Genomic DNA, 26,303 nt, shown 5'->3' with positions numbered 1-26,303 from the left:
GGTCTCATGAGAAAGTGAAGTCTTTCGCCTCCAAATTCCCGCCAGAACGGGCCTGATTCAACCATTGGAAGCTTAGAAAATGCGCGACAAAAAGAGGTATCAGGGCGCCTTCCTATTCACTACTTATGACATGCGACTTGAGCTTGCCTCCCTATTGGTAGAGGCTCCTGGATTCGTCTGCTCCGCGTATTGAGGCGCGTGTCCATGCGTGCCATCGTGCCTTAGAGTCAGCAACAACACTTTTCACGATGTCAAATCCTGAGCGCAAATTCCGCACGCGGCACAAGTTTGGTGCAAAAAAAAGTGCAACGGACGCTAGTGGCGAATTTTGAGAAGCGCTCCATGATATCGCAACCCCCCCCCTCCCCCCCCCCGGAGACGCTACGCTCTCAGAGTCCCATGGCAATGTCGTCAATGCAAGCACGTAAGGCCTAGCACCCACATCAGTTGTCACGGAGCCTGTGCAAAGTCCGTTGGCCGCCGACCCTTCGAGAAGCGGTGCGTTGCCTCTAGATACTATCTATCGGCAATAAGCTGACTTGGAAAAGGAGCGAGCGAAAGCCGAAGGTGAGTTCTCAGAGTTGTCGTCGGCTGCAGCGACAAAGCGAAAACGCGCATTCCTGTGTGACAGTGCGGATGGAGCAGCTCGGCCGCCTGATAAAACCACGTTCACAATTATACAGTCGAAACCCGCAATAACGAAAGCCCGCAAGTACGAAATCCCCGCGGCAACGAAATAGTTCCGGATCCCCGGAGAATGTTCACAGAAGCCCATGTATTACGTATCTCGTGGCAGCGCAATGTTCTTGGACAGCGATCCCGCATTAACGAATTTTCTACCACGGTGCGGGTCTTATTTTACCCTCCCGCCAAAAGTTATTTGTCGAAAATATGCTCGTATGCGTGTTATGTGCACTCAAAATTTGTAAACGTCTGCTTTTGCCGCGCTAGCGTGGGTACAGCCACTTTTGTTTACTTAAGGGGGGGACGCGACGACTTTGGGATTGCGAAAAATGGCGAAAAAATCGATTTTTTGAAAATCAAGTTTTCAGTTTCTGGAACCCTTTCTCTATCCGATTCCAAAATATCTACACTGAAAACCGCGCAGAAGTGCTTCGGAAAGTTAATTTCACCCACCTAGGTAGCGAAACTTTTTCTGGAAATCGCGAGAAAACAGCAATTTTTAAAAAATTATGGCTGCGCGATGACGAGGCCGGGAGCCGGCTTCTTGGGCTCATTGGAAAGAGCATTTCTCCGTGTTTAACTTTCCCGCCTCAGCTGGCTTCTCCCTTTAAAAACAAGCGTACAAAAAGCAAATATTTGAAGGTCGCTTCGAGGCGCTTCATTGGCTGTGGCCGCCATGTTGCCTCAGCTCGCCTCGCCATTGACCTGATGCTAGCTCCGGGAGATCGTCGTCTGCTGCTTGTGCATCGCGATGACATGGCTCTCAAAATTGCTACTTCACGACGTGTTCAAGGCTCGATGATCACTGAAGATATAATTACGCTTCAGTTAGGAGCAGTAGGCGGATGCGCGATCTGGTTACTACGAGCGCGGCGTGTCATCGGAGTCGTCTTTAGCCCTCACTCCGCGGACAGCGAGACTGCTTGGCAGGAACGACGCGCTAGCGCACTCGTGGCGACGTGCTTCGTCGCATGCAACGAAGCTGTAAGCAGCAGCACGGTCAGATTACTACAAGTGGCCGCACTGGATGCATGATCAGATTACTACGAGCGGGTGTGCGGTCTACGAGCGCGTCGTGTTATCGTAGTCGGCTTTAGCCTTAACTCCGCTGACAGCGAGACTGCGGGCAAGAACGACGCGGTAGCGCATCCAAAACAACCCGCGGCTTGTTTTGGGTGCACTGGACACCCTTCGCTCCTTCTTCGGCGCACATGACGACGACGTTGCAAGAGACCACTTTTTCCAGTGCGAAGGGAGAGCTTTGAAGTTGTTACATGGCAAGGGTCAGCAAGGTAAGTTGACCGACTTCTGGCAATAAATTTCCCCCCTGCTGGCCGTATCACTGTTTTTAAGTCTCATACTCGCGGCAACAAAATTCTCGCGAAAACGAAATTTTTCGATTTCCCCAGCGATTTCGTTATTGCAGGTTTCGACTGTACATTTGGACACACTGAACAGCGCTTTGTTGGCATTTTCAAAGTGCACCGCATGCAACGGAAAACTGCAGATTGTCCATGACGACCGAGAAATTGGACTCGCCGTGAAGTTGAGTTTTGTGTGCTCGACCTGCGTGAGACTGCGTCGTTATGGAGCTCGCTGCGCTCCGTGCATAACCCTTTTGCTGTGAACATTTTAACTGCGCATGCCATGCAGGCTACGGGGAACAGACAGACCGCACTGATGATGTATTCACGTTGATGGGCATCGGTCGTCGGGGTCTTCACACGAAAACGTGGCAACACTACGTAAAGACTAAGTTGGCACCCGCGGCCAATCGTGCTGCACGCAATTTGACGAGCGAATGCGCGCGGTCGGTTCGCGAACTTTACGCCGAACTTAATATAGGCCACATGGGAAACATCGCGATATCGTTTGATGGGTCATGGATGACTCGCCGTCATTCGTCGCATATTGGTCTCTGTCGCGGCACAGTCATTGAATTGCTCAGCGGGCTGGTGCTTGACTTCGTTGTTTTGAGCAACTTTTGTGCTGGATGCGAGTCGGGCCCCAAGGGAAGCGACCCTTCTTATGCAGCGTGGAAGGAACATCACCAGTGTCAGAAAAACAGTGACAAGAACGCTGGGGAAATGGAGATTGAGGCTGCCCTCATCCTGTTCAAGAGGTCTCTTGAGCGGCACAACCTGCGCTACACCACGGTGCTTTGCGACAGGGACAGCCGTAGTTACCTTGCACTACAAGATAAGGATTACAGTTATATACCAGTGGAAAAAGAGGACTGCATTAATCACGTCCAAAAGTGTATGGGCACTGCTTTGCGCAACTTGATTGCAAAACACAAAGGCCCTGGGGGAAAGGGCCGCTTGACAGGAGACCCGACCTCTAAGTTCACCATTCATTATGGGTGGGCCCTGAAGACCCACAGTGGTGATGTTGATGCTATGCACACAGCAGTGATGGCCACTTATCATCACATCACGTCCAATGATGATATGGCAAACCACTCTCCGTGACCAGCTGGCCCAAATTCCTGGTGTAAACAAAATGCGGCAAAGGCGAAGGGGGAGCTCGTTCCCAAACTTCGTCGAAAGCTGCCTCCACATGTCTGCCAAGAGTTACGATGCCAGCGTGGGAAAACCCAAAACAACAATGAATGCCTGCATTCAATCATCTGGGCACTGGCACCAAAGAAGCGACATGCTTCTCTATTCACATTGGAGGCAGCTGTGGCAGAATCAGAACTCAAGTTAAACGAAAGCAATCAAAGCATCAGGAGACATAATCAAAGAGCTGAGCCAAAACCCCAGCTAGCAAAGCCGCAGCCGCAAAGCTAAAAAGAGTCGACAGCACAGGCAGCATCAGCCAAGAAGCGACAAGCCACTGAACCAGCCCCTGAGCAACCAGTCCCTGAAAAAGCCCCACACATGGGCTCGTAGTCAAAAAGACTATGCCTGGTGCATACTGAGCATTTTCAAGTCCAGCAATGTAAATGAATGAGTTTTTTTTTTTCTCAGTTTTCTCAAAACATGCTCTTTGGTGACTTTCCTAGTTTGTCGGGTTGATATTTTACTATCTAGAAGAACTAGAGCAACAATTTTTTCGTTAACATAAAGGCCAATCTGTGTATTACAAAGTGCTGAGAACAGAATTTCCATTTGCTGCCCATATATATTTAAAACGTTTTAAATTTATTAGTATGTAATAGCCATGACATGACTCCTGAACTTTCATCATATTCAGAATCACCAGCTCTTCTTTGATCTGAAATCTGCTTGCAGCATTGCAATTATTGCTAATCGCACTGTCTAGCTGTACAATAATATCCACTTTTTGACAAGCACTTTCTTTCACATTGTCCCCCAAAACAATAGAGCATATTTGAAATCAGCAGGAAAAACTACATAAGCGTTATATTTTCATCATGTTTGGTCTAAAAAACACAGAAAATATTTCTACACACTATGTCCCCCCTTATTGGTCCATTAAAGCGGCTTGAAGCCAGAATGCCAGCAATGCCCTTCTTGTACTACGCTTGGAGCAATTCCATTTGCCTGGATTTTCGATAGAGCGTCCTCACGTCTTTACAGAGTCAACAGGAGTGCCATCGTATTGATAACATCTGTTGCTTGTGGGTGCAAGCAGTCTGACCATCTGAGCAACAGATGAAATCAACTGTTTTGTCAATACATCCAACCTGCCATTAGAGAGAGAATATGTGTACAATGCTAGAGAAATAATTTAGCTACTATGTTCTTACATTCAGTATGAACAACATGGCACCCACAAAGGAAGTTTTCAAAAGTTTTCAATGAAGTTGCAGATCAGTAAATGCTATGTGATCCTGATTTTTCAAATTTTCAAACAGGAGGCATGGTCTAGTCAAGATTCATAGAGTTTTAAATACTAAAAAGCTTGTTGATTTGTATACAAACAAATGGGATCTACCATAAATAACTGTAACTGCAGGCCACCGTGATTGGCCTCACTCCGGCAATCATTTTGCAAGCTGAGAAAAGGGGGACACGATTTTCCAACTATCATCCTTGGTTGGTTGCCATTGACCGATGTCTCGGCAAAGGTTTCTTTCAACCTTTAAGCCTACGCTTTGCCATTGAAAACACAATACGGCTGCCTTAAACACTTTTTCATAACTGGTTGGTTGAATAGGCCGCCCACTGCGGCATGCATGGAGGCGTACACATTCAAAAACTGCACTTGTACACAAGAGAGGCATGGCTTATCTCAGTTACATACAAAAAACAAGAACACCTAAATACCGGGACTTACATCCAAAAGAAAATATGCGGTGCTTATAAGGATGTGGATACCGCTCACCTATAACCCTCTGTGGTGGCACTGGTGGTGGCCTGGCAGGAAGCTCGGGAGGCTTGCTTGGTTGCTGCTGCTGCTGCTGCTGTGGAGAAGTGAGTGTACCATCCCGGGCCTGTAGCTGCTGGAAGTTCCGCTTCAGGGTCAAGTCACGCTGTGCCGGCTCCACGGAGCCTGGCTCACCCGCTGTACCATCTTCGTCCTCACCTTCGCTGCCACTGCAGAGATGAAACTCGCATTTTAGTAACCACTTTCCCTAGGGCATGCCCAGTATGCTCTCCTTTGCAGACTGCCAAACTAATTCCAAGAACACTTTTTGTAGTGCATTGCTATCTGTTCGCCTAAGACAACCCAAAGACAAAGTGACCTTATCTATTTATCTACCCCCACCCCCTATGAAAAAGCTTTCTGCCTCTAATATGGTTTTGCACTGCCTTAAAGATAGAAGGCAAATGTTTGCTGCACCTAACGTGTTTTGGCACTGCCTTTAGGATCTGAGGGATTAAAAGCTTTCTGGCACCTCACCTGGCTTAGCACTGCCTCCACAACTGCCCATCTTCGACCGTGATGATGTCATGATAACATCACACTTTTTCTAGTATGTGACGTAATGATGTCAACACACAAATATTTTTTGCATCAGTCGTGTTGACGCCGCCACTGTTCGAGATAAATTTTCGCTTTTTATGGGGCGTCTGAGGCTTTCGACTTAAAATACTGAGGATATTTAGGAGAACTGAGAGTATTTTTTTTTCCTAGTTACAAAGGCAGTAGGCAGTGAGCAATTAAAGACATGTAGAAGCAAGATGATGGAAAATGCACAAAGTGACAGGCAGGAGCCAGGCCCACATGTTTCCATGTTGCAAGTGCAATACACATCCATGGGGCTACCAAAACCTTCACACTCTCATTCACTCACCAGCATATCGAGAAAGTGATCAAGCCATGCAAGTCTGAACTAGTGCCACTTCCCACCATGGTTGCGAGCAACAACGGCTTCAGTGAGCCACGAACCTGTAGCGGTAATCATCGGGCCCTCCTGGCACCTCCCTGGGACCTCCTGCTCCCGTGGCTGAGCGCTTATGTTTACGGCATCGGTCCATATGGTCTTTGAGTTGGATACGCACCTGCATCGAGAAGGAACGAGCGCAACTTAAGCAAAATGATGAAAAATAAAATTTAGAAAATGCCCCCCCTTCGCCTCAGACAGAATTACATCACAAACGATACACATTTGTAAAAAACACCTATTACGTGAGACAACAATTACAACCTAATGTTATGTCATTCTTGTTGCCCTGAGCAACAAATAAGAGAATAGGATAAATGAAATACAAACAGTGAGACCAGAAAGTGGTGGTTGAAAGGGTCAACTTCACAGTAATAGAATCTTGCTTTAGACTGATTGGTACATACTGATTTTGGATAAAACAGCGCCAGAATAGCAGAACCAGCAAAACATCCATGTTTGTGCTCTCTTGTCTTTCATCTTGTTCTAGCAATGTTTCATTAGTCGAAAGTAAACTTAGCAGCTATGTTAGTTGGATATGCACCAGCTTGTCTACATGTCAGTACAATGTACCATGTAAGTACCATACCATGAAAGTACAATGGTATCCCCACGATGTTAGTGAAAACACACACACACACACACACACACACACAAATAACATTCATGATTTAGAAATAAGAAATTTTGGAGATGTACATGCAAAAATCAATATGACAATGAGGCCCACCATAGGAGATATGAGATAAATTTTGATCAACTGGAGTTTTTTCATTGTGCCCTTGGTATTATGCTTCCAATGTAATTTATGGCTGGGAACCTGAATCCTCATGCACAGTAGCTTAACACTACAGCTGCTGAGCTACCACGATGGGTGCCCCCATGCCACGTTTCACATGCAAATTACAATACAAATACTTGTACTTTTTAAACAGGCTGAAAAATGAAATACTCAAAAGTGCAGCTACAGCTAAGCCTCGATATGATGCACTTCATCATAACGATCTCACTTCATCATATAATGAAGTATGTCTCTTTTCTCAACTCCATGTTCATAGAAAGCAATGCATTTTGAACCTCAATGTAATGAAGTAAGTGTTTCCATGATTTTAACGCCAGATAGTTTCAGTGCTGCACTAGTGGAAGAGCTAAGAGGTAAATTGACAGGTCTGCTTGGGCCTGTAGCTATATGGTTGAGCTGCACGTGATTTCTGTGAATGCTTGTCCCATATTACCACAACACATTGGACCTGCATTGCTTCTGGGTATATGCATGACCTTTAGTAGTTGCCAAAACAACTTCACTGCCAGAACAGATTGATTGATATGTGGGGTTTCATGTCCCAAAACCACCATATGATTGAGAGACGCCGTAGTGGAGGGCTCCGGAAATTTTGTCCATTAGGGGTTCTTTAACGTGCACCCAAAACCTGAGCACACAGGCCTACAACATTTCCGCCTCTATGGGAAATGCAGTCGCCGCAGCGGGGATTCGATCCCGCAACTGGCAGGTTAGCAGCCGAGTACCTTAGCCACTTTTATGTGGGGTTTAGCGTCCAAAAACCACCATATGATTATGAGAGACGCCGTAGTGGAGGGCTCCGGAAATTTAGACCACCTGGGGTTCTTTAACGTGCATCCAAATCTGAGCACACGGGCCTACAACATTTCCGCCTCCATCGGAAATGCAGCCGCCGCAGCTGGGATTCGAACCGCGACCTGCGGGTCAGCAGCCGAGTACCCTAGCCACTAGACCACCGCGGCAAGGCGTACCTTAGCCACTAGACCACCACGGTGGGGCTATAGTAGAACCTTGCCATAACGTTTTTTACTGCTGTATTTACCCAACTGTCACATAATGTTTTGCCATTCTAGGCATGACTCCCATAGAATTTACTATAACCTTGCTGATCCGTTGCGAAGTACACTTTGAGCCAACTGAGCGACCATGGGAAAGAGCAGCTATGTCGACTTTTCATGTAGCTTGGCCTGGCTTGACCATAAAATTAGTCGCACGCGTGGTACAAGCAAACAAGGTCAAGCCATTGCCACTGAAACTCAGGGTTAAGTAAATTGAATTTTTTTTTTGTGCGTGTTGATAAAATGACTACTTGCGCAGCCGCATTACTCGACCAATCTCCTGAATTTCCAGATTCCAAAAGGAACCTGTGGTGACCGTACTTCGGTTAAAAGGTTTAATTTCAATGTAACGATGTTTTGATAGAGCCGCGCTAATACAAGCTAAGTTCTAAGATAACCAACTTGCCCAAGCATCAACACTTTACAATACTTCTGAATCCCAGATTTTACTAACTTCATTATGTTGTGGTTTAACTATTGTATAACCCAAAATGACAACGGCTTCAACACCCTGGATGTGTACCTGTCTTTCGGTGGGCTGATCTTTGATGAACGGGTGCTTGAGCAGCTGCTCTGTGTAGGGTCTCTGCTGGTAGTCCTTGACAAGCACAGTCTCGATGAAGCTGTGAAACTTCTTTGCCCATTTGCGTGACTTGAGCCGAGGTGGCGGGTTCCGGGGGATCAGGAATAGTGCCCGCATTGGATGCATATCGCACAAAGCTGAAATGAGGGCAGCAGGAATGCACATGGTAAATGACATTGTTCCAAAGGGAATTAAACAAAACGAGGAAAACAAACTGCGCGGCTTGGAAACATGGTTTTGTGGGAGTTGCAACTGTGCGTGGTATTTCACATATACGAAAAAAAGTCAGGACACAGTATGCGCTTCTATTAGCCCTGTCCTAGCTCTTTTTGTCACATCCAGTCATACAAATAATGGAGGCAAAGTGCCCCTACAGCACTTCACAATTTATTTATGACAAATCACTACTAGGTTGGAATGGAGATTTGCATTTCTTATCATTATTTCTTGTCATTAACCCAAGAAGGAGTTTACGGGGAAGTGAAAAAGCTACAGGCTGCGTCATCTACATAGAGAGCATTTCAATCATTACAGAGGTTACAATATGGGCTTTCAGTTACAATGCACACATTAGCAGCCAGGCAAGATAAGCCGGCCCAGTGATGGAAGCGACTTTTTACTTTCTGAAGCATACCTTGAAACAGGAAAAGTACTGCTTTGTAACCAAAGTGTTTTCGGAGCAAAATAAAAAATGTTAGTTTAGAGAAGCTATTGCTGTTTTAGGAGCAGATATTACATTGGCCATACTTAATTGGGGTGCAGCGTATTGCCGAAGCATCTCATAAAAACTAATATTTATTATGAAATATATTCAACAGACAACAATCATTGCAAATTTCATGAAACAGAAAATGGCAAATGGTTACAATGTGATATAAAATGAGCTACAATTTAAAATCCAACTATTTGTGGCAGAAATCAAATCAAACCAGAAACACTGAGTTCCACATTTTAGAAGTAACCACAGTCCCATGTAACTGTTACCAAATAAGCAATAGATAATGGGTATGAGATAAAAACAATCATGCTCATTTTTACATTTTACCACACTAGCCTGCATGTCTAGCTTAGAAAAAAAGAACACAGCCAAATGAGCTGTATGCTTAATTTGCCAGTTCTTGTTGCATATAAGATAAGATGAGAGCAGATAATGTTGCACACAAGTAATACTTAGAAGATAATACACAATTTATTTCAGTTTCTTTAGGATTTATGAGGAGGTCTGACAGTAAAAGTTCGTCATTCTTACTCTCCAAGTGCGATTTTGGAGCACGTATGGAGCAATCATTAACAAATGCGACTTGGAGCAGCATTTCTTTTTTGGAGCAGTTTGAAGCAATTGAAGTAGCGCTTCCATCACTGCCAGTCATTACGTACAACACAGTTCTAAGAGATGAGGAAAGCTAAATGACTCACGAGGCTGCGACTCTGCCATTTCCAGCGCAGTGATTCCAAGTGACCACAGATCACTCTGAAACAGTACACACAATGTAGGGGATGCCGAGGAAAACTTTGGCAGCAGTTGAAGCCACGATATACATGGCAAGTTTCTTACCAAAATAACAACAACCTAAACACACAAACATAAAGGTGAAAATGTAGGAAAGCAAAGTGCCGAAGAACCATTTTTGCATGCAACTAGTCAGTGTAGGCACTAAATGCATGCCGAATGTATATTTACCCTGTTGTCATATGTGGCATCTGGGTTCTCATCACAAGCAATTACTTCTGGAGCCATCCTGCGTATTAAAAAAAATTAAAAACAACTTAGGCATGGTCTTTTGCAGAGGACACTTATTATTTCTAATGTAAGCATGTGTGCATAAAAAGAGCAGAAAATTAACTTAAGTCGGCAGAATTTAAAGCTGCCTTCCTTTACTGACTCGCCTAGAACTGCATCCTTATGCCTTTCCTTCCTGGAAATTTATTTTCTCCCTATTACCAACGGCTCAGTTTTGAAAACTGCAGTACAAATGCTGTTCCCTGAGTTCTCGCTATCGTCTGTCACGCCTTGTGCAAGCAACTACGACAAAAAATGCTCAAAAATTTTGCAATATCTTCTCACTATGCTTTTTATGTTGCTCTTGTGGGAATTGAGGCTAGCCCGCTGCCTACACGTGGGCTCTGCCGCCTTTTCTGCCGTTCTCATGTCCCAACATGAATGACTCCCCTCCTGCGATGTCTGCCGCGCTGGGAGGGCGAGGAGTGATGTTTATCCCCCTCACCCAATTGCAGATGTCGACTGTGGCGCCGTGTGGGAAGTCTCCCGAGAGGTATCACGCGTGCGTCGGGAGCGGGTCAAAGATTATCTAGGACAGCTTACGGTGAGCACGCATTCCCTTTTCCGTCCGTCGACTCCCGTTGCTTGGGGCCGGTCGGGATTTCGCTGACGGCGCCTCGCGCCAGAGCGAACGCTCACCTTTTGTTGCCCCTTTGCTTACGCTCGGCCGAAGGGCGGTACGGTGTCCTAGTGCGTGGCCAAGCTACACTGACTAGTCTCCCTCAGAAGCCAACGCGAGCGCCTTTGCCTTCGCTTGAGCAACCGGGCCTTGGTCCCGGTGTCTCCGTGAATCACTTTTACCATAGAGACGTGCTCGTGGCACCCTGTGTAGTACTTTCCGCCCGTGGCGTGGGTAAGCCCATTTGCTTTCCCGCCGCGCCTTAGCAACGGGCTGTACTGCGTTTTGGTGTTGCCACAGACAATAAAGTGTTGCAACCTTGAGCAGTATTGTGTTCTCGCCACGGCGACGGTTAACGCGTGCCCTGCGGCTCGCTAAGACCAGACCCACGCTAATGGCCGTAGGATCTTTACTTTGCTATTTATTTTGTGCCCAAATCTAACAGCAATATATGGGCAGTTCATTTTGGCTTTAGCCCTTTGAAGTTTATTAACCCCTTCCGACAATGGACTGCTGCCAATAGACTGCATTGGGCTAATGACAGCCTTTAAAACATAGGCCCGTCTACATTGAATGCTGTTGAAAGATTACCACAGCCCAACACTAACAATAATAGAGTAATGAGAAGCTTCATAAAAGAGCACGAATAACCAAGCACCTCTGAACAGTACTTACCAGTAAGGAGTTCCAATAAATGTGTTACGCCGTCCTATTGTACGGTCCAACTGAGCACTTACTCCAAAGTCCACTGTTCAGAACAAAGAAATACCAAATATAAATATGAATGCGACAATTGACAGCAAGGTACAGCATGAATTTTTGAAACCAGTGCACGAGCTGGCCAATGTGCAAGGGAACAAATTTATTTCAATTTTGCCATGAAGCAAAGTTCCCAAGTTCCAAACGAAATCCTTTAAAAAAAGGAGAGGAGAAGAAATAAAAGCAATTTAGAAATATTCACTAGCGGCTTCAGTCTACTTTTCTAATCTGGTTTTCGAACAATCTAATGAGAATGTTCAAATGCCAATCAGAAGTAGTCCATTTGATTCATAACCATTTAGAGACCAAATAATTGAATCTCACTAATGAGAATGTTCAAATGCCAATAAGAAGTAGTCCACTTGATTCATAACCATTTAGAGACCAAATAATTGAATCTCACCATCTTTCTCAGAGACCATAAGATGATACAAATGCATATTAAGTGAGTTGTCATTACCAAGTGAGACATTGTTTAGTAGTCAAGATTTGCCAGAGGTAGCCAAGATTTGCCAGAGGTAGCCAAGATAACAAACAAATAATCATTTCAAAAGAAATACAGAAAAAGTGGCACAACTTTTGCAAAGAAACCCAGAAGAAGTGCAAAATTGATCTTTCCACTCGAGAATATTTGTACTATAATAAAACAATATTGCAAAAATATGATGGGGAGTTGAAAAAAAATCGCTATTTTGTACAGCAAAAACGTGTACAACTATGAATGAAAGCACATATTCAGGGTAGTCTCCATTTAATTGAATACACATTTACAGTGCATGATTACCGTTACTTGTCGATTCTCCCAACGTATGTTTGACTTCAACACTTGTGTACTCAAATTCATCGATAATGCACCATCAGTGTATGACCAATGTGCTGTTGCTAGAAGTGATGATCACTAAAATAACTTTTCTGGGCAAACGCAACTAAGGCCTAAAACTGCGACGAGCCACTGGAAAATTCAGGTGACCCGGTCAAAAAAGAGACCTAAATTTGCTCATTATAAATGCAACTGGTTACTCTGGTAATAGTAGCCATGAAGTAGTACTTCATAGTTCTCTCGCATCTCCAATAACCAACAACAGTAAATTGCACGTGCAGCGCTTAACCCCCTACCGAACAGGCATAACACAATCAAACCAAGCTTAGTTTCAACAACTGAAACAAGAACATGTGTTCGAGGCATCACTACACCACACTACTTACCAAGCTTCACTTCAGCATTGTCGGTGAGCAAGACATTTTGTCCCTTGATGTCCCTGTGTATAATCTTGTTGGCGTGCAAATGGCTCAGGCCCTAAATGAGGAGGAAGAGAGGAGTGCAGGGGAAGAGAGGGCACAAGTGAGTAGCAAGTTGGCAATGGGAAAACCGAAAAATTAAAAGGCTAAGAATTGCAGCAGCAAACTATCTCCTACCCTGAGGATCTCTCTGCAAATGTATGCAATCCACTCTTCCTTCAATGACTGGCCCTTGGTTGCTGTAAATACCACATTGGTTGCAGTCATGGCTGGCACTTTTTAATGTACACTAAAGCACTTCAGCTTCAAACCTGTTCCTTTATTACATAGAGTTGAGGGCTATACCGCAGCTTAACTGAACTAGCCGCTGTTCTCCATAAATTTTTCCACATGCAGGGTGACCTTGACTTGTCTAGCATTCACTTATTGAATGCTAAATACACATATCTCCTATGCAGTTTCGGCTACAATACAGCAATAAAGGCTGCTAAAGTTCACCGACTGTAGTGAATTTTCCGGTTCTAGTTAAAGTGGCACAGGTAGTCTGTTAAAAGAATAGTCCTTGACCGTTGGAGGCATTTTATTAGTTGTTTTAAATTTAATTATCAAGCACACTGCTAAATTTTCATGCATTCATGCCGAAAACACTTTTATATAATATTGCTTCCGACATAGAAGCCCATGACTGCATGAAACATGATACCCATAGTCCTTTGTTGAGTAGAAATATTTGAAAATAAACCTGCAAACTGCAAGGACCACCCCTATCAATCACACTGCAACAAGCGACCACTTCAATCATGCAAATTTAATGAGTTGCTTTGTTTCAGAAACCGATGGGTAACCAGACATGCACCCTCGCGCACGCGTGTTCATACACACATGCACGCACGCACACGCACGCGTGCACACACACACACACACACACACACACACACACACATACACTTGACATTTTGTTTCGACAAAATGGCAGCTAACATTGCCATTTGGCAGGCCTTTTCCAAGATCTCATATATCGGTTATTTTTTAAAAGAATTTGTCCGGTTTCATGAAGAATATTGATACTAAAGCTATATTCAACATTACGAACATAGTTGCGAATGGATCAGTTGTACAATGTGATTCAGATGCCTCTGCAACCAGCATTTACACGATAAGAAAGAATTAACGCTACAGGCGAGCGTTTCAGAATCGCTCACCGAGGATCCCAATTATAATATGGGTTTCCACCGTTTCATTAATCGCCTTGCACAGACCAAAGCGAGAACGCCGGAATGGCTGACATAAGGTGACATAGATAGCGATTCGCAGGCTCAAATAGCAATTTTGTCTTTCGTATGAGTACAGCTCAATCTTCAAAATGACTGAAACCTAAATGCCGATTCTGAAATATAGCTTTTGTTCAATGGTTATGTTTTAACGTAGCGATTGGATGGGATCAATCCAATGAACATCCCAATAAAAGTAAATTTGTGCAAAATGAAATGCACGTCCTGAAATGCTGCCTGTTCCTTAATAAAGCAGCCGCAATTATTAGAGCCACTTTACATCTTCGAACAGCATTTCAATCTACCTAGGTAAACTTTCGATCTACCATTTAAAGGCACCAGGCAACCTCGATCCTCTAGCTAGGCAATTCCACTACGACGGAAAGCTTTCACGAAAGAACTAATAGAAGAAAAAGATTTCTACAATGGTATTGTATGTATAACACCAAACGAGCTAGAAAGACACTTGTTTAAATGGAGGGATAATAAAAGTATCAAGACTTACACTTGACAAGATCTGTGACTGAACCAGCACCACAGTACTCCATGACCAACTGAAAATGACAAAACCAGCTGTGAGGACCCCAGCCTGCGCACACATCTACTCGGTAGCAGACTAAGGTGAAATACCCACCCAAAGCTTATCGTCTTTGCCCGGTGGGCTCTTCTGTATGAATGCCCCATAGTAGGTGGCAATATTGCGGTGGTGAGAATACTGCATGGAGAACAAAAGAAAGCAGACATAAGCCACAGCAGCTAATTTACTACGGCAAGTAAAAGATCCTCCCAAAGAATTCAATTCCAATTACCCTGCCTGAGCAGCAAATTTTTTATTCCTTCATTGAAAAAAAATGACTGAATTTACTCTTTTTGAGCATCTTTTTGTTACGCTACTCTGAAATACCTTTAATTAGCGCATGTCCTGTCCCCTTCCTGTGGTCCCCGTCTTAGCAGAGCTATGGCTTCATTGGACCTTTGAATAGTTTATCTTTTTCGCATTGCAAGACCTGCCCAATCTCACTTCTTTCTCCTTATCCCCAGCTGGTGTAGCACTCAGATTCACTTGATACTGAATAAACTGTGCCGTCTTCCCATCACTTGAACATACCTCAACAATCATATTTCTCGTGCATTACTCACTGTCCTGTTACACAAGTTTGAAAAGTTCTTTACGTAAAAATAATGAACAAGAGAGAGAAAAAAAACACCTATGTTTCATGTGAAACTTCCAGGAAGTTTCTACCAGCTATCCAAAAGGGCTCATTACAATACTTGCTCTCAAATAAACGAAAGTTTAACCTTAACACTTGCAATCGTAAGCATAATGCTTCGTTGATGCACTTACCTTTTTCAGAACATTAATCTCTAGCTTAATTTCTTCCTCTTCATCCTGCAATGCCAAAAGACAAAGAAACATAAATACTTTGGTCTTTTGAAAGAAAAAAAAAGAGGGAGAAACAAGCTATATCCGATGAATTTAAGTGATTCTGTTTGACTGCAAGTGTTCTGTAGTTCGGGCTATTATCTGTGCTTCAAAAATAGCAAACTCATGACTAAAGCAAAATCGATTCTTGATGCTAATGAGCAGGAGACAGGAAATGCTGCAACAAGACAAAACAACACTGAAATTACATGTGGCGTCACAATGGCCTTGTGAACAGGTATCACTGACCCCTACTAGCTAAGCACTACGACACCCCTCGTGAGCAACCTCTGTGCAATACATCTATCCTTAATAAAAATACCCACCTCAGTGACATCCATAATCTTGATGGCAGCAAGCTGTCCAGTTTTGGTGTGACGACCCTACGACGAAAAAAGAAAAAATGGTGGCGGGCGTGAATTTCTCTGTACTAAAACAAGAAATTGGTTCAGACAATTAAATACATAGCAAATATACAAACCTTGTATACTTGGCCATAGGTGCCATTTCCAACCACTTCAATTAGTTCAAATATACCAGCGGGGTCCTGCAGGATTAACAATGAAACAATTAGCACCACTCAACTGAAATTGATTGCAGACAGTGTGGCTCTTCAAAATCAAGGCTAACAACATAACCATACACTCAAAAAAGTGTCTTGTTGATTTACAAATCCTGACTGTGAACTGGTCAAAGTAAACTTAAATGTATGCCTTCAATTGCAGTGACATCCATCTGCTTACAGGAGCCCTGCAACACTTCTTGAGCATGGTCAGAAAGCGCTGCCAATCGGTAATCAAGGCTTCCGAGATCACGCGAGCTAAACATTATAGTGCTGCAGGCAGCCTAAAAAAATTCTCCAAGTCAGCTAAAAATGCTTTCTCATCTCTCGACAAATGAAGTTACAAGCTTAAGAATCACTCGTGACAGCCATTGTATCAGCCATTGGCTAATTTGAGCATGGTGTGCTCGGTCGTTACTGGGGCAGTTGTGAGAGGCCGCGATTTCGCCATGCGAGCATGCGCTGTTGCACCGAAAGTCTGCAAATTAAAAAAGGGGGAGAAAGAGGGAGAGAAAAAGCGCTCAAAGCCACAAGGCACACGTGACATGTTTTGTTTCCCCATACCATCCCTCCCTGCTTAGCTTTCAGTGCTTTCGTGGGCACAAATGTTTGTAATCTCGCTCGTACTGGACGGATTCTAAAATATTGGGGCGCGGCAAATTCCTGAGATAATAAGCTTTTAGTGAATCCATTCCATGGCTACTGTAAAAAGTATTGCAGGTCCCTTTTAAAGCTTAGGGGGTAGTGCTGTGGCCTGCATGAATTATTAGGCATATAACGCGAGATTTGGGCATGGCAGTAAAAGGCACTTTTACTCATAAGTCTATTCCAACAAAATGTTTCTGAATATGGCCCAACACTACAGCTGCTAAGAATGCAATATCGTTAATGCAACTCAATCACAGCTGTGCGTAATATTGTAGTACGGGCATACAGTACAACGTCCACTACACTGTCCATGAACGTGCAAGTATTTAGTGCTGGCATGATGTTCAGATAAAGCAACATAATTGCCTACTGCACTGTCTGTCATCTTTGGTTATAATGTGACACAGCAGCATCATTTCCTGACAGATGAAGGTACACCATTGCCCCCACTTTGAAATATCTACCTGCTACAACCAGGGGCAGCATGTGGCTGCAATGTTTAAAGAAAGCCACATAGATCTTGTTGCACTAGATCTTGTATAGAGTTGCACTAGATCTTGTATAAACTACATAGACAAGGCAAGGAAATATTTTGAGCATAGAAATAACTGGCTGCTATGTTCATAATGTCTGATAGTCATTAAAATGTCTCTCTCTCTCTCTCTATCACACACACACACACACACACACACACACACACACACACACACACACACACACACCCTCTCTCTCTCTCTCTCTCTTTTACAGGGTTCCAGTTTGGTTAGAGGAATCGAGTCCCGACTTGACATAGGTTTGCAAAAATAATTAAAATATGTTACAACCAGTTCGGCCTTACGACCTAAACACAAATAACTACAGCATTAACTCATCTAACATGAAAACGCTACTTTTGGAGTGGCGTTGGAGCAGCAACAATTGAGTAATTTTGCTGCATAAAAAATCAGTCTAGGAGCGCTTGCCATCCCAGGGCTATACTTTTAGCGAACTATATCTTTCATCAAATGTAAATGATAAGAAAGAAAAGTTCCTGCTCAAAGGTGATATTTCTGCAGACTAATCAATGCTTTTCTCTTCAAGCAATTTAAAAATAGATATCCAATCAATCTGCAGCCCAAGGAATCTTTAACAGCAGTAAAGTTCTAAAACATTAAGGATGAGAACACCACACAATAGCAGCAAAGACCTGTGTTGAGCTTGTGAGGCATGAAATACACAGCAGAAATCAGTATTCTCACTGCTGGTGCCACTCAAGTTTCCCAGGTTGCCTCAACAAAGCACATTATTAAGATAGCTGAAGCTGTCATTACTTACAAAAAATGGAACTTCACCTCGCATTGAATTAGGATCCAAGTCAATTTCTTTGATTCAGTCTAGTGCACCTGGCAGTAAATTCACGTCAAGCTGAAGTTTCCTACTCTCCACCGTGTTTCCCTCTTCTGATCCCACTCCATTTATGATCAGTCGTGCACTGCTGAGCATGCATGGCTAAATTTAAAAGCCATGAGGCTCTCTGCAGGATTGCCCTCCCATCTATCAGCCTTTTCCTCTCTAAGCTCCCAGTCAGCTTCTCTTCACGTTAGCGTTTCTGGGGCATTGGTTGTTCAGTGTCTAAGCATTTTCGGAACATTCAGCAACTCCTTGCCATGAACTTCAACAGCTCTGACATTGTCATAGCAATTCATGTAGGCTCGGGCTTGTTCAAGGCTCGATATGGACAATCAGTTTCGATGAATGATATGTATGTTTTCACTAAACCTTCTCCCGCAATTCGCATTGCCATGAGTAGAGAGAACCAGCAGAGCACGTACACCAAATGTTGCCTGAGCAGAAATGATCATAGCCTAATTTTCGAGTTCAACTGAAACAAAGTACCTGTCTATATGATGTCGGCACACTAAATCTTGACATAGATTGACTAAGAAGACACTATGTAGCATTCGTGTTCCTGCTTCCTCCGTTTTTTTTTTTAGGTTTTTGTACAGTGTGGTCATATAGAAATGTGTAACCAACTGGCCCACAAGACTGCATTAAAACAATGTTTTGGTGCAACAAGGGTAGTTTGGTGTGGAATGGCCCAATTGGTGCAGCACATCAACCTACGTAAAAGGAAACTCTGATACCAGCGCGCTACAACATTAGTAGGGCTCTGTGTTTTCAGACAAATCCGAAAAAATATGATCAACACTTGCTGGTATAAAATTTTTTGACAATTTGAATCGATTTGATAAACTCATTATAGCCCTATTCTGTTTTTCATCGAAGGGCATGTTCTAAGTGGTGATTGACACCTCAGCTGGTTTTGCCAATGTAACTTTACCTCATTTCAAAAACATTGTGCTGAGTGCACTCATCGCACATTCCACAAAGTGCTTTTTCCGCATGGAGCGAGAGCAGTCGTCGATGTAGGGTTCCCGGGAGTGAGAGAAGACATTTTTATACAAGTTTCCTGGCACAGGCTAATAAACGCTGTCGAATATATGTAACTCTTTAAAGCATGCCTGCATCTATTACAACGAGCCTTTAAGTTATGAAACGGATTCAATACTTTTGACTAAATGAACCTTGCCACACTTTTTCTCAATTATTAACTAATGGCTTCATTAAGAGAGCTTATTGCCGCATAAATTGACCACCTCAAAAGTTTTCAGAATCCACCAAGCACGAGCGGAGCTACAGGGATTCACCACATGCCTTTCAACCAACTTTTATGGTACCCATTTCTTGCTGTGCGATGAAAAACTAACCGGGCAGTGTCTAATTACAAAATGAAAAAGGGGGAAAAGTCTGTGAAACATTTGTAATAACAATTTTTTTTATCTGCAAAGAATATGAAGTTGTAGACACATGTGACATCGCATGCTACAAACAATGAGCGCGAGAGTGGTTTGTGTCTAAGCACAGTGGTTCACTGCACGTGCCTGCTTTCCATGTACATGCACTGTGGCTTGCTATGACCCACTGGCTGCTGCAAAGGCAATGCTGATTTTTCACCGAGCAACTAATTTTACCTCGTAAGCAGCATGGACTAAAGCGACTATGGTACACATGACACCATCAGACTATGTGACTGCATACAGCAAAATGTGTAGTCATGTAGCCAGCTTCAAGGCTCTTCAGCACTACGCTGCATGACATACTGGTCTTTGTTACTTTTACATGCAATTCAAAAACGTAAATCCTACTCAACATGAAAAGCATGCTGAAATCTGCAAATATATTTCAAGGTCTTTCTATTTCTACCAGGATTTATCCACACATTCAAGCCAGCTGTCGGCCCCTTTAGTCGCTTTTTCTCTACATTTGTTCCAGGGAGCATACTGAAAGCTACATAAGGAGGGAAATGTCAAGGGGGCAAGAAGATGCGTCTATCAGTGTGCTTCACGACTTGGAGCACAGTTGGTTTTTTCACCGAATGTGTGGCTTACTTTCAGTGTAATTGCGAGCCCAAGTGCAAGTGGCATCACCCCACTGCAGCCACGGTAACTATGCTGCTTGTAAAGCTCAGATCAGCTAACGACTGTGAACTTTGGGTGTGTGGTGCAGTAATACGGGTATACGGCATCATTTGTGAAAAGAAGCGAAAGCTCACTGAGAATTAAACGTGAATTCCAGGTAGCGTGCTTCATTATAATAATTGGCTCACGTGTTCCCAGGAGCCTCGACTGCTTGGCGTCGTTTTCTGACCATGCTGAAAAAATGTTGTAGGAACTCTTTAAAGGGCCACTCACCAGGCCCCATACCAAATTTTGGTTACAGTGGAAGCTGTAGGGTGTTTTATGAGGAACATTTTGCCACAAAAATATTTTGAATCGGTTCATCACGAGCGGAGAAAACAGGTTTTTTGAAGCAGCGGGAAATGAGGATGAGAGGAGGCGAACCCTTGCCGCTCGCAAGGGTTTCCTCGCAAGGCAGATCTCTTCCTCACCCTCTCTGGCATGCGACCATGAGGTCACGTGCGCGTGACGTGCCCAAACAAGTCCAACCCCCGAGCACGTGAGCGGCGTTACTTTGTTGACCAGAATTATTTTGTGGTCTTCTGCCTGTTTTTGCAGGATGGTTTGGAAACGCTTTCTTAGATGCGGTAGAGTAGATGAGCACAATGGTTGCGCGAACGCGTAGGAGCATTCCACGGCGGTCATCTGCTCGATGTGCTGACTGCGGGGACACAAACGCATACGAAACGCCGACACATTAACCCCTCATCTCGTTGCAATTCACGGGAGAAGAATGGAAAGAAGACGCTCACATTCCCTTATTGCGTCTCATTATTTATCTAGAGCTTTATTAATCTCTTCAAGCAACAATTTAATAAACTATGCATGCCGTGTTAAATAACTTTCGCCATGTCACGTGCCACAGTTTGCAACGTCAGAGCAGAGTCGTCTACGTAGAGGACCAACGACGTCACTGCATTGCCATGTACGTATGGCCATTTATACGCGCACGTCATGCCCTTATTCTCTGGGCGCGTGCAGGAGAAGGGAGGGGGAGCAGCGTTCATCTTGAAATTTGACGTATTTCCACAGCGCGTAGCGTTGCAAAGTTTGGCAGACGTGATCATGAACGCCTCGTCTACGCATTGCGCTTGTCAGCTCAAAATTGTCAAACCTGGTGAGTGGCCCTTTAAGGATACAAAACAACCTACAAACACGGGTGTCTTGTCTGGAGTATTTGTGATTGTTTACATGTGTTTGTGCACCCAAACCTTCTAGGATACTAAAATAAGCTTTGTACGTTCTTATGTTCTTGTATTTAAGATACTGGGGCATTGTCAGATTTACTTCCGGGGATTCATTCACACAAATTAAACTCTGATAACTAATAAATTCCTGCAGAAGAAAAAAAGAATAAAGAGCCTCAAAACATTTACCGTATTTCAAGAAAAATAAACTCCGTAAACACAAAGCCCAAAAGGCACAACTTTTTCTGGGGTGGCAGTTACCGAATATGGCTGCTTGTATTAATTACAGCAGCAAATAAAGATATTCAGATAATCAGCTATTAATTAGAGCATACAGGAAATTGGGTCAAACAAGAGAACTGAAGTCTTCCCTCTCAAGAGCCAAATGTCACTGAGACAAAAAGTGACAACTGGTAACTTTTTGCAGAGCGATAAAATCTGATCAAGTGATCAAATCTGATCACTGATGAAACGAGAGTGCCGAAGAGAGCAACTACCATACCCCTTGGTACCCCCACATTGAGCAAGCATTATCATTAACGGTTGATTTTCACTTAACGAGTGTGTGGGATGCACTAGCCTGAATAATGCACATAATGCATGAAGATTAACAAATGCGAAAGAAACACCACTGCAGTTACTATCAGTAACAGTGTAGGCATTTCGGGCGTCTCGACTGGAGACTGTAGTTGCAGCCTTATATGCTTCAGTTTTGGTTTGGCCAGCTAATTTTGTTATACGAAATATTATCAGCCACTGTTTTCTGGAAATCTCAAAGTGGTAATCGAGTATCCAGAGAAGGGACACTAATTTGCCTACTTGAACCTGCTACCTGTGTCCTCTAATTGAACAGCTAATTAAATTCATTTCTTTGATTAATCTAATATTTAGCATATCTAGTAATTTTTAGTAATGCCAAGATGTTCACATCAATGAAAGAGTAATTATAGAGGTATTAAGCATCACACATTTCTCCCTAGAAATTACTTGAAATTCTCTGTATACAGCACATTCATTGCTAGAGGTCAGTATATGGCTGCCTACTACAAATTCTCAGGTCTATATAATATTTTACGAACGTGCCTACCTCACCAGATAACATACAGCAAAGCCCGATAATGATATGACACTTATAAATTGACAGCAAGGCTGCATACACCAATAAACAAGGTAGCTTGGTAAATACATCAAGCCCAGACAATGCATAAATGAAAAGCTCCAAGGCAGGCGACTTAACCAGGACTGACCACTCGTCTCACCTTTTCGATCTCATTTTGGAATGGTTGTTTAAGAGAAAACAACGCTCAGACTCTACTAACAGTCTTGAAATACTTTTCATTGGCTAGACCAAAGCCATTAATCAAAATGAAAGACCCCAATGTATTTTAATTAATTTTTGAACATTTGCATTTTATATTGGAAACTGCACATACCAGGTCAAACTTTTGAAATAATGAGCAGTAATGAGATTGATAATGTTTAAAGCTTATGATTTTTCGAATTTCGAGACACTTATGAATAGAGACTGCATTATAGTCAAATGTCCATTTAGTTCCTTGCGTTCCTATCGTGCCATTTTGATATATGAGCATGAATTAGAAGTTAAAAAGGGCTTTTATAGTGTTTCTATAGTGCCTATAAGTGCCTATAAATGACTATTTTCCAAATCAGCACCTACATGAGCGCTATTTAAGCCCAAAATTTGTTTTCAAGCATGGTATGAAACCGTTATTCATATACAAGAGGCGACATTGCTATTTCCAAACACTACGAGGTTCAACGGAGTCCTTTATTTCTAGCAACTTTCGCAACATAACTGCTGACCGCAATGAAATGGCACTTGCTGGCCACCATATACCACAGAGCTGACATGCTGCGAGCGATTGGAGGAAGAGCATGAGGAGTGCAAAAGACGCTACTTCTGCAGCCTTAAGTGAAAGCACATCTCAGCATCTGCAGGCGAATGAGGAGAGAGAATTAAAGATGGGATAAGAAAATAAAAGTGGCGTCTATGGCCCAGGACGCGGCGACCGTCTTCTACAGACAGCTGCACAGTGTCCTGAAGGAACTGAACAACCCCCCTGAAAACCTGTGTGTTACGGTGGGAAAGAAACAGCAGGTTTTTATGAACAGCCGCGGCTAGGTGGAGAATGAATGAAAAACCATAGAGGGCCACTTATAGAATGCTCGTGTTGATTCAGCGGTGGCAAAAACCACCAAATCGTTATAATTCGTACAGCGAAGCCTGAAACAGGCACCAGCATGTTTGCAATCAATGGTGTATTTAGCATACATTCTTCCTGTGCCCGAATACGCTTGTGCCGTATGAGATTCCTTGGCATATGTCTTTAAGTGACAAACATGAAGAAATGCAGAACAGGGTGGTAACGTTTGTCATAAGCCATTACTAAAAAAAAATGACAGTTGTACCAACATGAAGAATGAACTAGAATGGGAATCGCAATTATTGCGTCGAATAAAACTGCAGTTAATGCTCCTATGTGAAGGGTTTAATGATAAAACTTGCATAAAAAATAAATGTACTTAACAGTCCTTTTTATACACTAGTAAATGTTTTCAGATTGTAGAATGTCGTATCGTATGTAACTTTTATATTATTTCATTTTTGTTAGTTTCATGACCAAATGAAATGGCTTAAAAGAGAGAACAAGTGTGCTGTATCAATGAAGGCGTGCTTCTTTTTTACAATGTAACCTATCTTCTGCAGTGCCTTCGGGTAAAAAAATGTGATTTGCACGCGGCTTTTGTTTTGTTTATAATTTACTCCTTTAAGCATCCCTCTCTAGGCGACATAAGAAGTTGTAGTTAAACACTAGAAGTTCTTGCATGCCCAATGAAAAGCGTTCTACCACTATAATTTTTCAAATTGGTTTGCTACGATCCACAAAATGACGAAGCGAAGAGGCAAGCTTGAATCCCTTGCCTCTCGCACAATGTAGCCATCGCAAGCCTAATTCCTTCCCTGCTCTCTTCGGTTTCGGGGCTGGAGGGTCTCATGATGTATACGCACCAAGAACATCATGCGTAAACAAGGTCACACTCGAATGACGTGCCCCAGCCTACTCGTGCATGTACACCACCATCGATGTTATGTCGTTTAGGCATTCTCTGTTGTGTATTAACCGTTTCTGTGTGATGGATCAGTCAGTGTGCGCACTTTTGGAGAGGCTGGCATGGATCATGTATCGGACTGCGATACACGACGTCGCTCCGCTTAAGCTGTGGTCAGAAATGACGCACCAAACCCAATCTAAGCGTTGTCAGGGTTGGTGAAGGCACGATGCACGAACTGCGAGAAGACGAACGCAACCGAAATGGGGTGGTAGTAGTAATAGTAGTGGTGCTAGTATGTATGGGTTTACGTGAATAAACCCCGATAGAGTTACGAGGGATGCCGTAGTGGAGGTCTCCGGAAAATTTGACCATGTGGTGTTCTTTGACATTCACTCATTCGTTTCATCATCTACTGTTTCACCTACATCTAGATGCGGCCACCGCGATCGGAATCGAGCCCGCGACATTCGGATCAGCGGCGGAGAACCCAAGCCACTGGTTCACAGAGGTGGACACGAAATGAAGGCGGATTAGTGTGTAGCATCTCGCGGCTATTGAAAACAAATATAAAAATAATAAGCTGACTTTCAGTTTGCGGGTTTTATTTTTCTTAGCTTTCCTTCATTATACTCATCTTGAAAGGGCAATGCAGACATGAAAAAAAAAAAAAAGACAGACAAATAGCGCTGTATTTCTTTCCCCTTTGTCTTTGCGCTTCCCTTTGATTGATTGATATGCGGGGTTTAACGTCCCAAAACCACCATATGATTATGAGAGACGCCGTAGTGAAGGGCTCCAGAAATTTCGACCACCTGGGGTTCTTTAATGTGTGTCGAAATCTGAGTACATGGGCCTACAACATTACCGCCTCCACCTTGCACTTCCCTTCGAAATTGATATGAAGCAGCTAGCCCAAACCAAAGTAATTCTCATTCATGCTACATAACAGAACGCACAAAGTACACATGCCAACTAGAATAATGTCAAATGCAATGCTTAATGATGTACTGCTTAAAATGCAAGATACAATCAAGTTTTTGTCTGTTTTTCTAGAAATAGCTAGCATTTAACCAAGTTCTGATGAAGAGATTATGGTGAGCGACGTCAGAGCACCAATGTTAACGTAAAGGAGCGACGTAAAAGCAGGACCATTTTTGTTGTACGTCTCTCCTTCCACTTCGCGGCGGACACCCGCAAGAAGGGCAAGGAGCTTTCAGTAGAAATTCAGCCTTTTTCTGCGACATGCAGTGTTGAAAATCTTAAAAAGGCATCATCCAGAGTGCCCAGTGCATCCCTTACGCTTGTAAGCTTGAAATGCCCAAACCTAGTGAGGAGCCCTCTAAGGTGTTCACCGACAGGGGAGAAATTGATCCTAAGCAATTGGATTTGGCATCCCTCTCTTCTGGGATATCAGTGGTCTGGTTATTGGCTCCTGCGCTGCCCTTTCCAGCCACGATGAAACAAAAGAGACAGTGTCGACTGGACAATGGACACTTAACGCACCATGCCAAGTAATAAGCGAAATACTGTAATTTGCGAATCGCTTGGCCAAATGCATGCCTATTTTCAATAGTCTTCATGTCTTACATACAAGTCACCGACGTCGCTCTAAATTATTTCAATGTTTGTAGAAATTTGTGCCTAAATTAATGGTTTTGAAGGCCTAAAACGCCAAAAACGAACCTGCCTGTCTTTGGCGCCTAATGGCATTTTTTTTAGTGCCTAAAAATCCGGTCTCTACTTATGAACGCACATGTAATCGACAGCTCGTATGTCGACAGCTCGTATGCAGGAACTTATAAAACTGAAAGAAACATTTC

General features: G+C 43.4%; 1 protein-coding gene across 5 annotated transcripts in view; it reads right to left on the bottom strand.

Annotated features, from left to right (window-relative positions):
• msn (serine/threonine-protein kinase msn) overlaps window positions 1–26,303 on the bottom strand; it is an 84,209-nt gene that overhangs the window by 55,487 nt on the left and 2,419 nt on the right. For all 5 annotated transcript variants that reach the window (XM_037412308.2, XM_037412309.2, XM_075891623.1 and 2 more), the window contains exons 2-14: window positions 15,996–16,061; window positions 15,841–15,897; window positions 15,437–15,481; window positions 14,726–14,806; window positions 14,597–14,645; window positions 12,998–13,059; window positions 12,788–12,878; window positions 11,498–11,570; window positions 10,105–10,162; window positions 9,840–9,894; window positions 8,364–8,560; window positions 5,986–6,098; window positions 4,978–5,189 (exon numbers count right to left, since the gene is read on the bottom strand). In XM_037412308.2, coding sequence (XP_037268205.2) covers window positions 4,978–5,189; window positions 5,986–6,098; window positions 8,364–8,560; window positions 9,840–9,894; window positions 10,105–10,162; window positions 11,498–11,570; window positions 12,788–12,878; window positions 12,998–13,059; window positions 14,597–14,645; window positions 14,726–14,806; window positions 15,437–15,481; window positions 15,841–15,897; window positions 15,996–16,061 — 1,159 coding nt within the window. The remainder of the gene's footprint in view (window positions 1–4,977; window positions 5,190–5,985; window positions 6,099–8,363; window positions 8,561–9,839; window positions 9,895–10,104; window positions 10,163–11,497; window positions 11,571–12,787; window positions 12,879–12,997; window positions 13,060–14,596; window positions 14,646–14,725; window positions 14,807–15,436; window positions 15,482–15,840; window positions 15,898–15,995; window positions 16,062–26,303) is intronic.

The sequence above is a fragment of the Rhipicephalus microplus genome, chromosome 1 (genome assembly GCF_043290135.1).
Source record: "Rhipicephalus microplus isolate Deutch F79 chromosome 1, USDA_Rmic, whole genome shotgun sequence".
NCBI lineage: Eukaryota > Metazoa > Arthropoda > Arachnida > Ixodida > Ixodidae > Rhipicephalus > Rhipicephalus microplus.
This window is presented reverse-complemented; position numbering and strand designations above follow the sequence as displayed.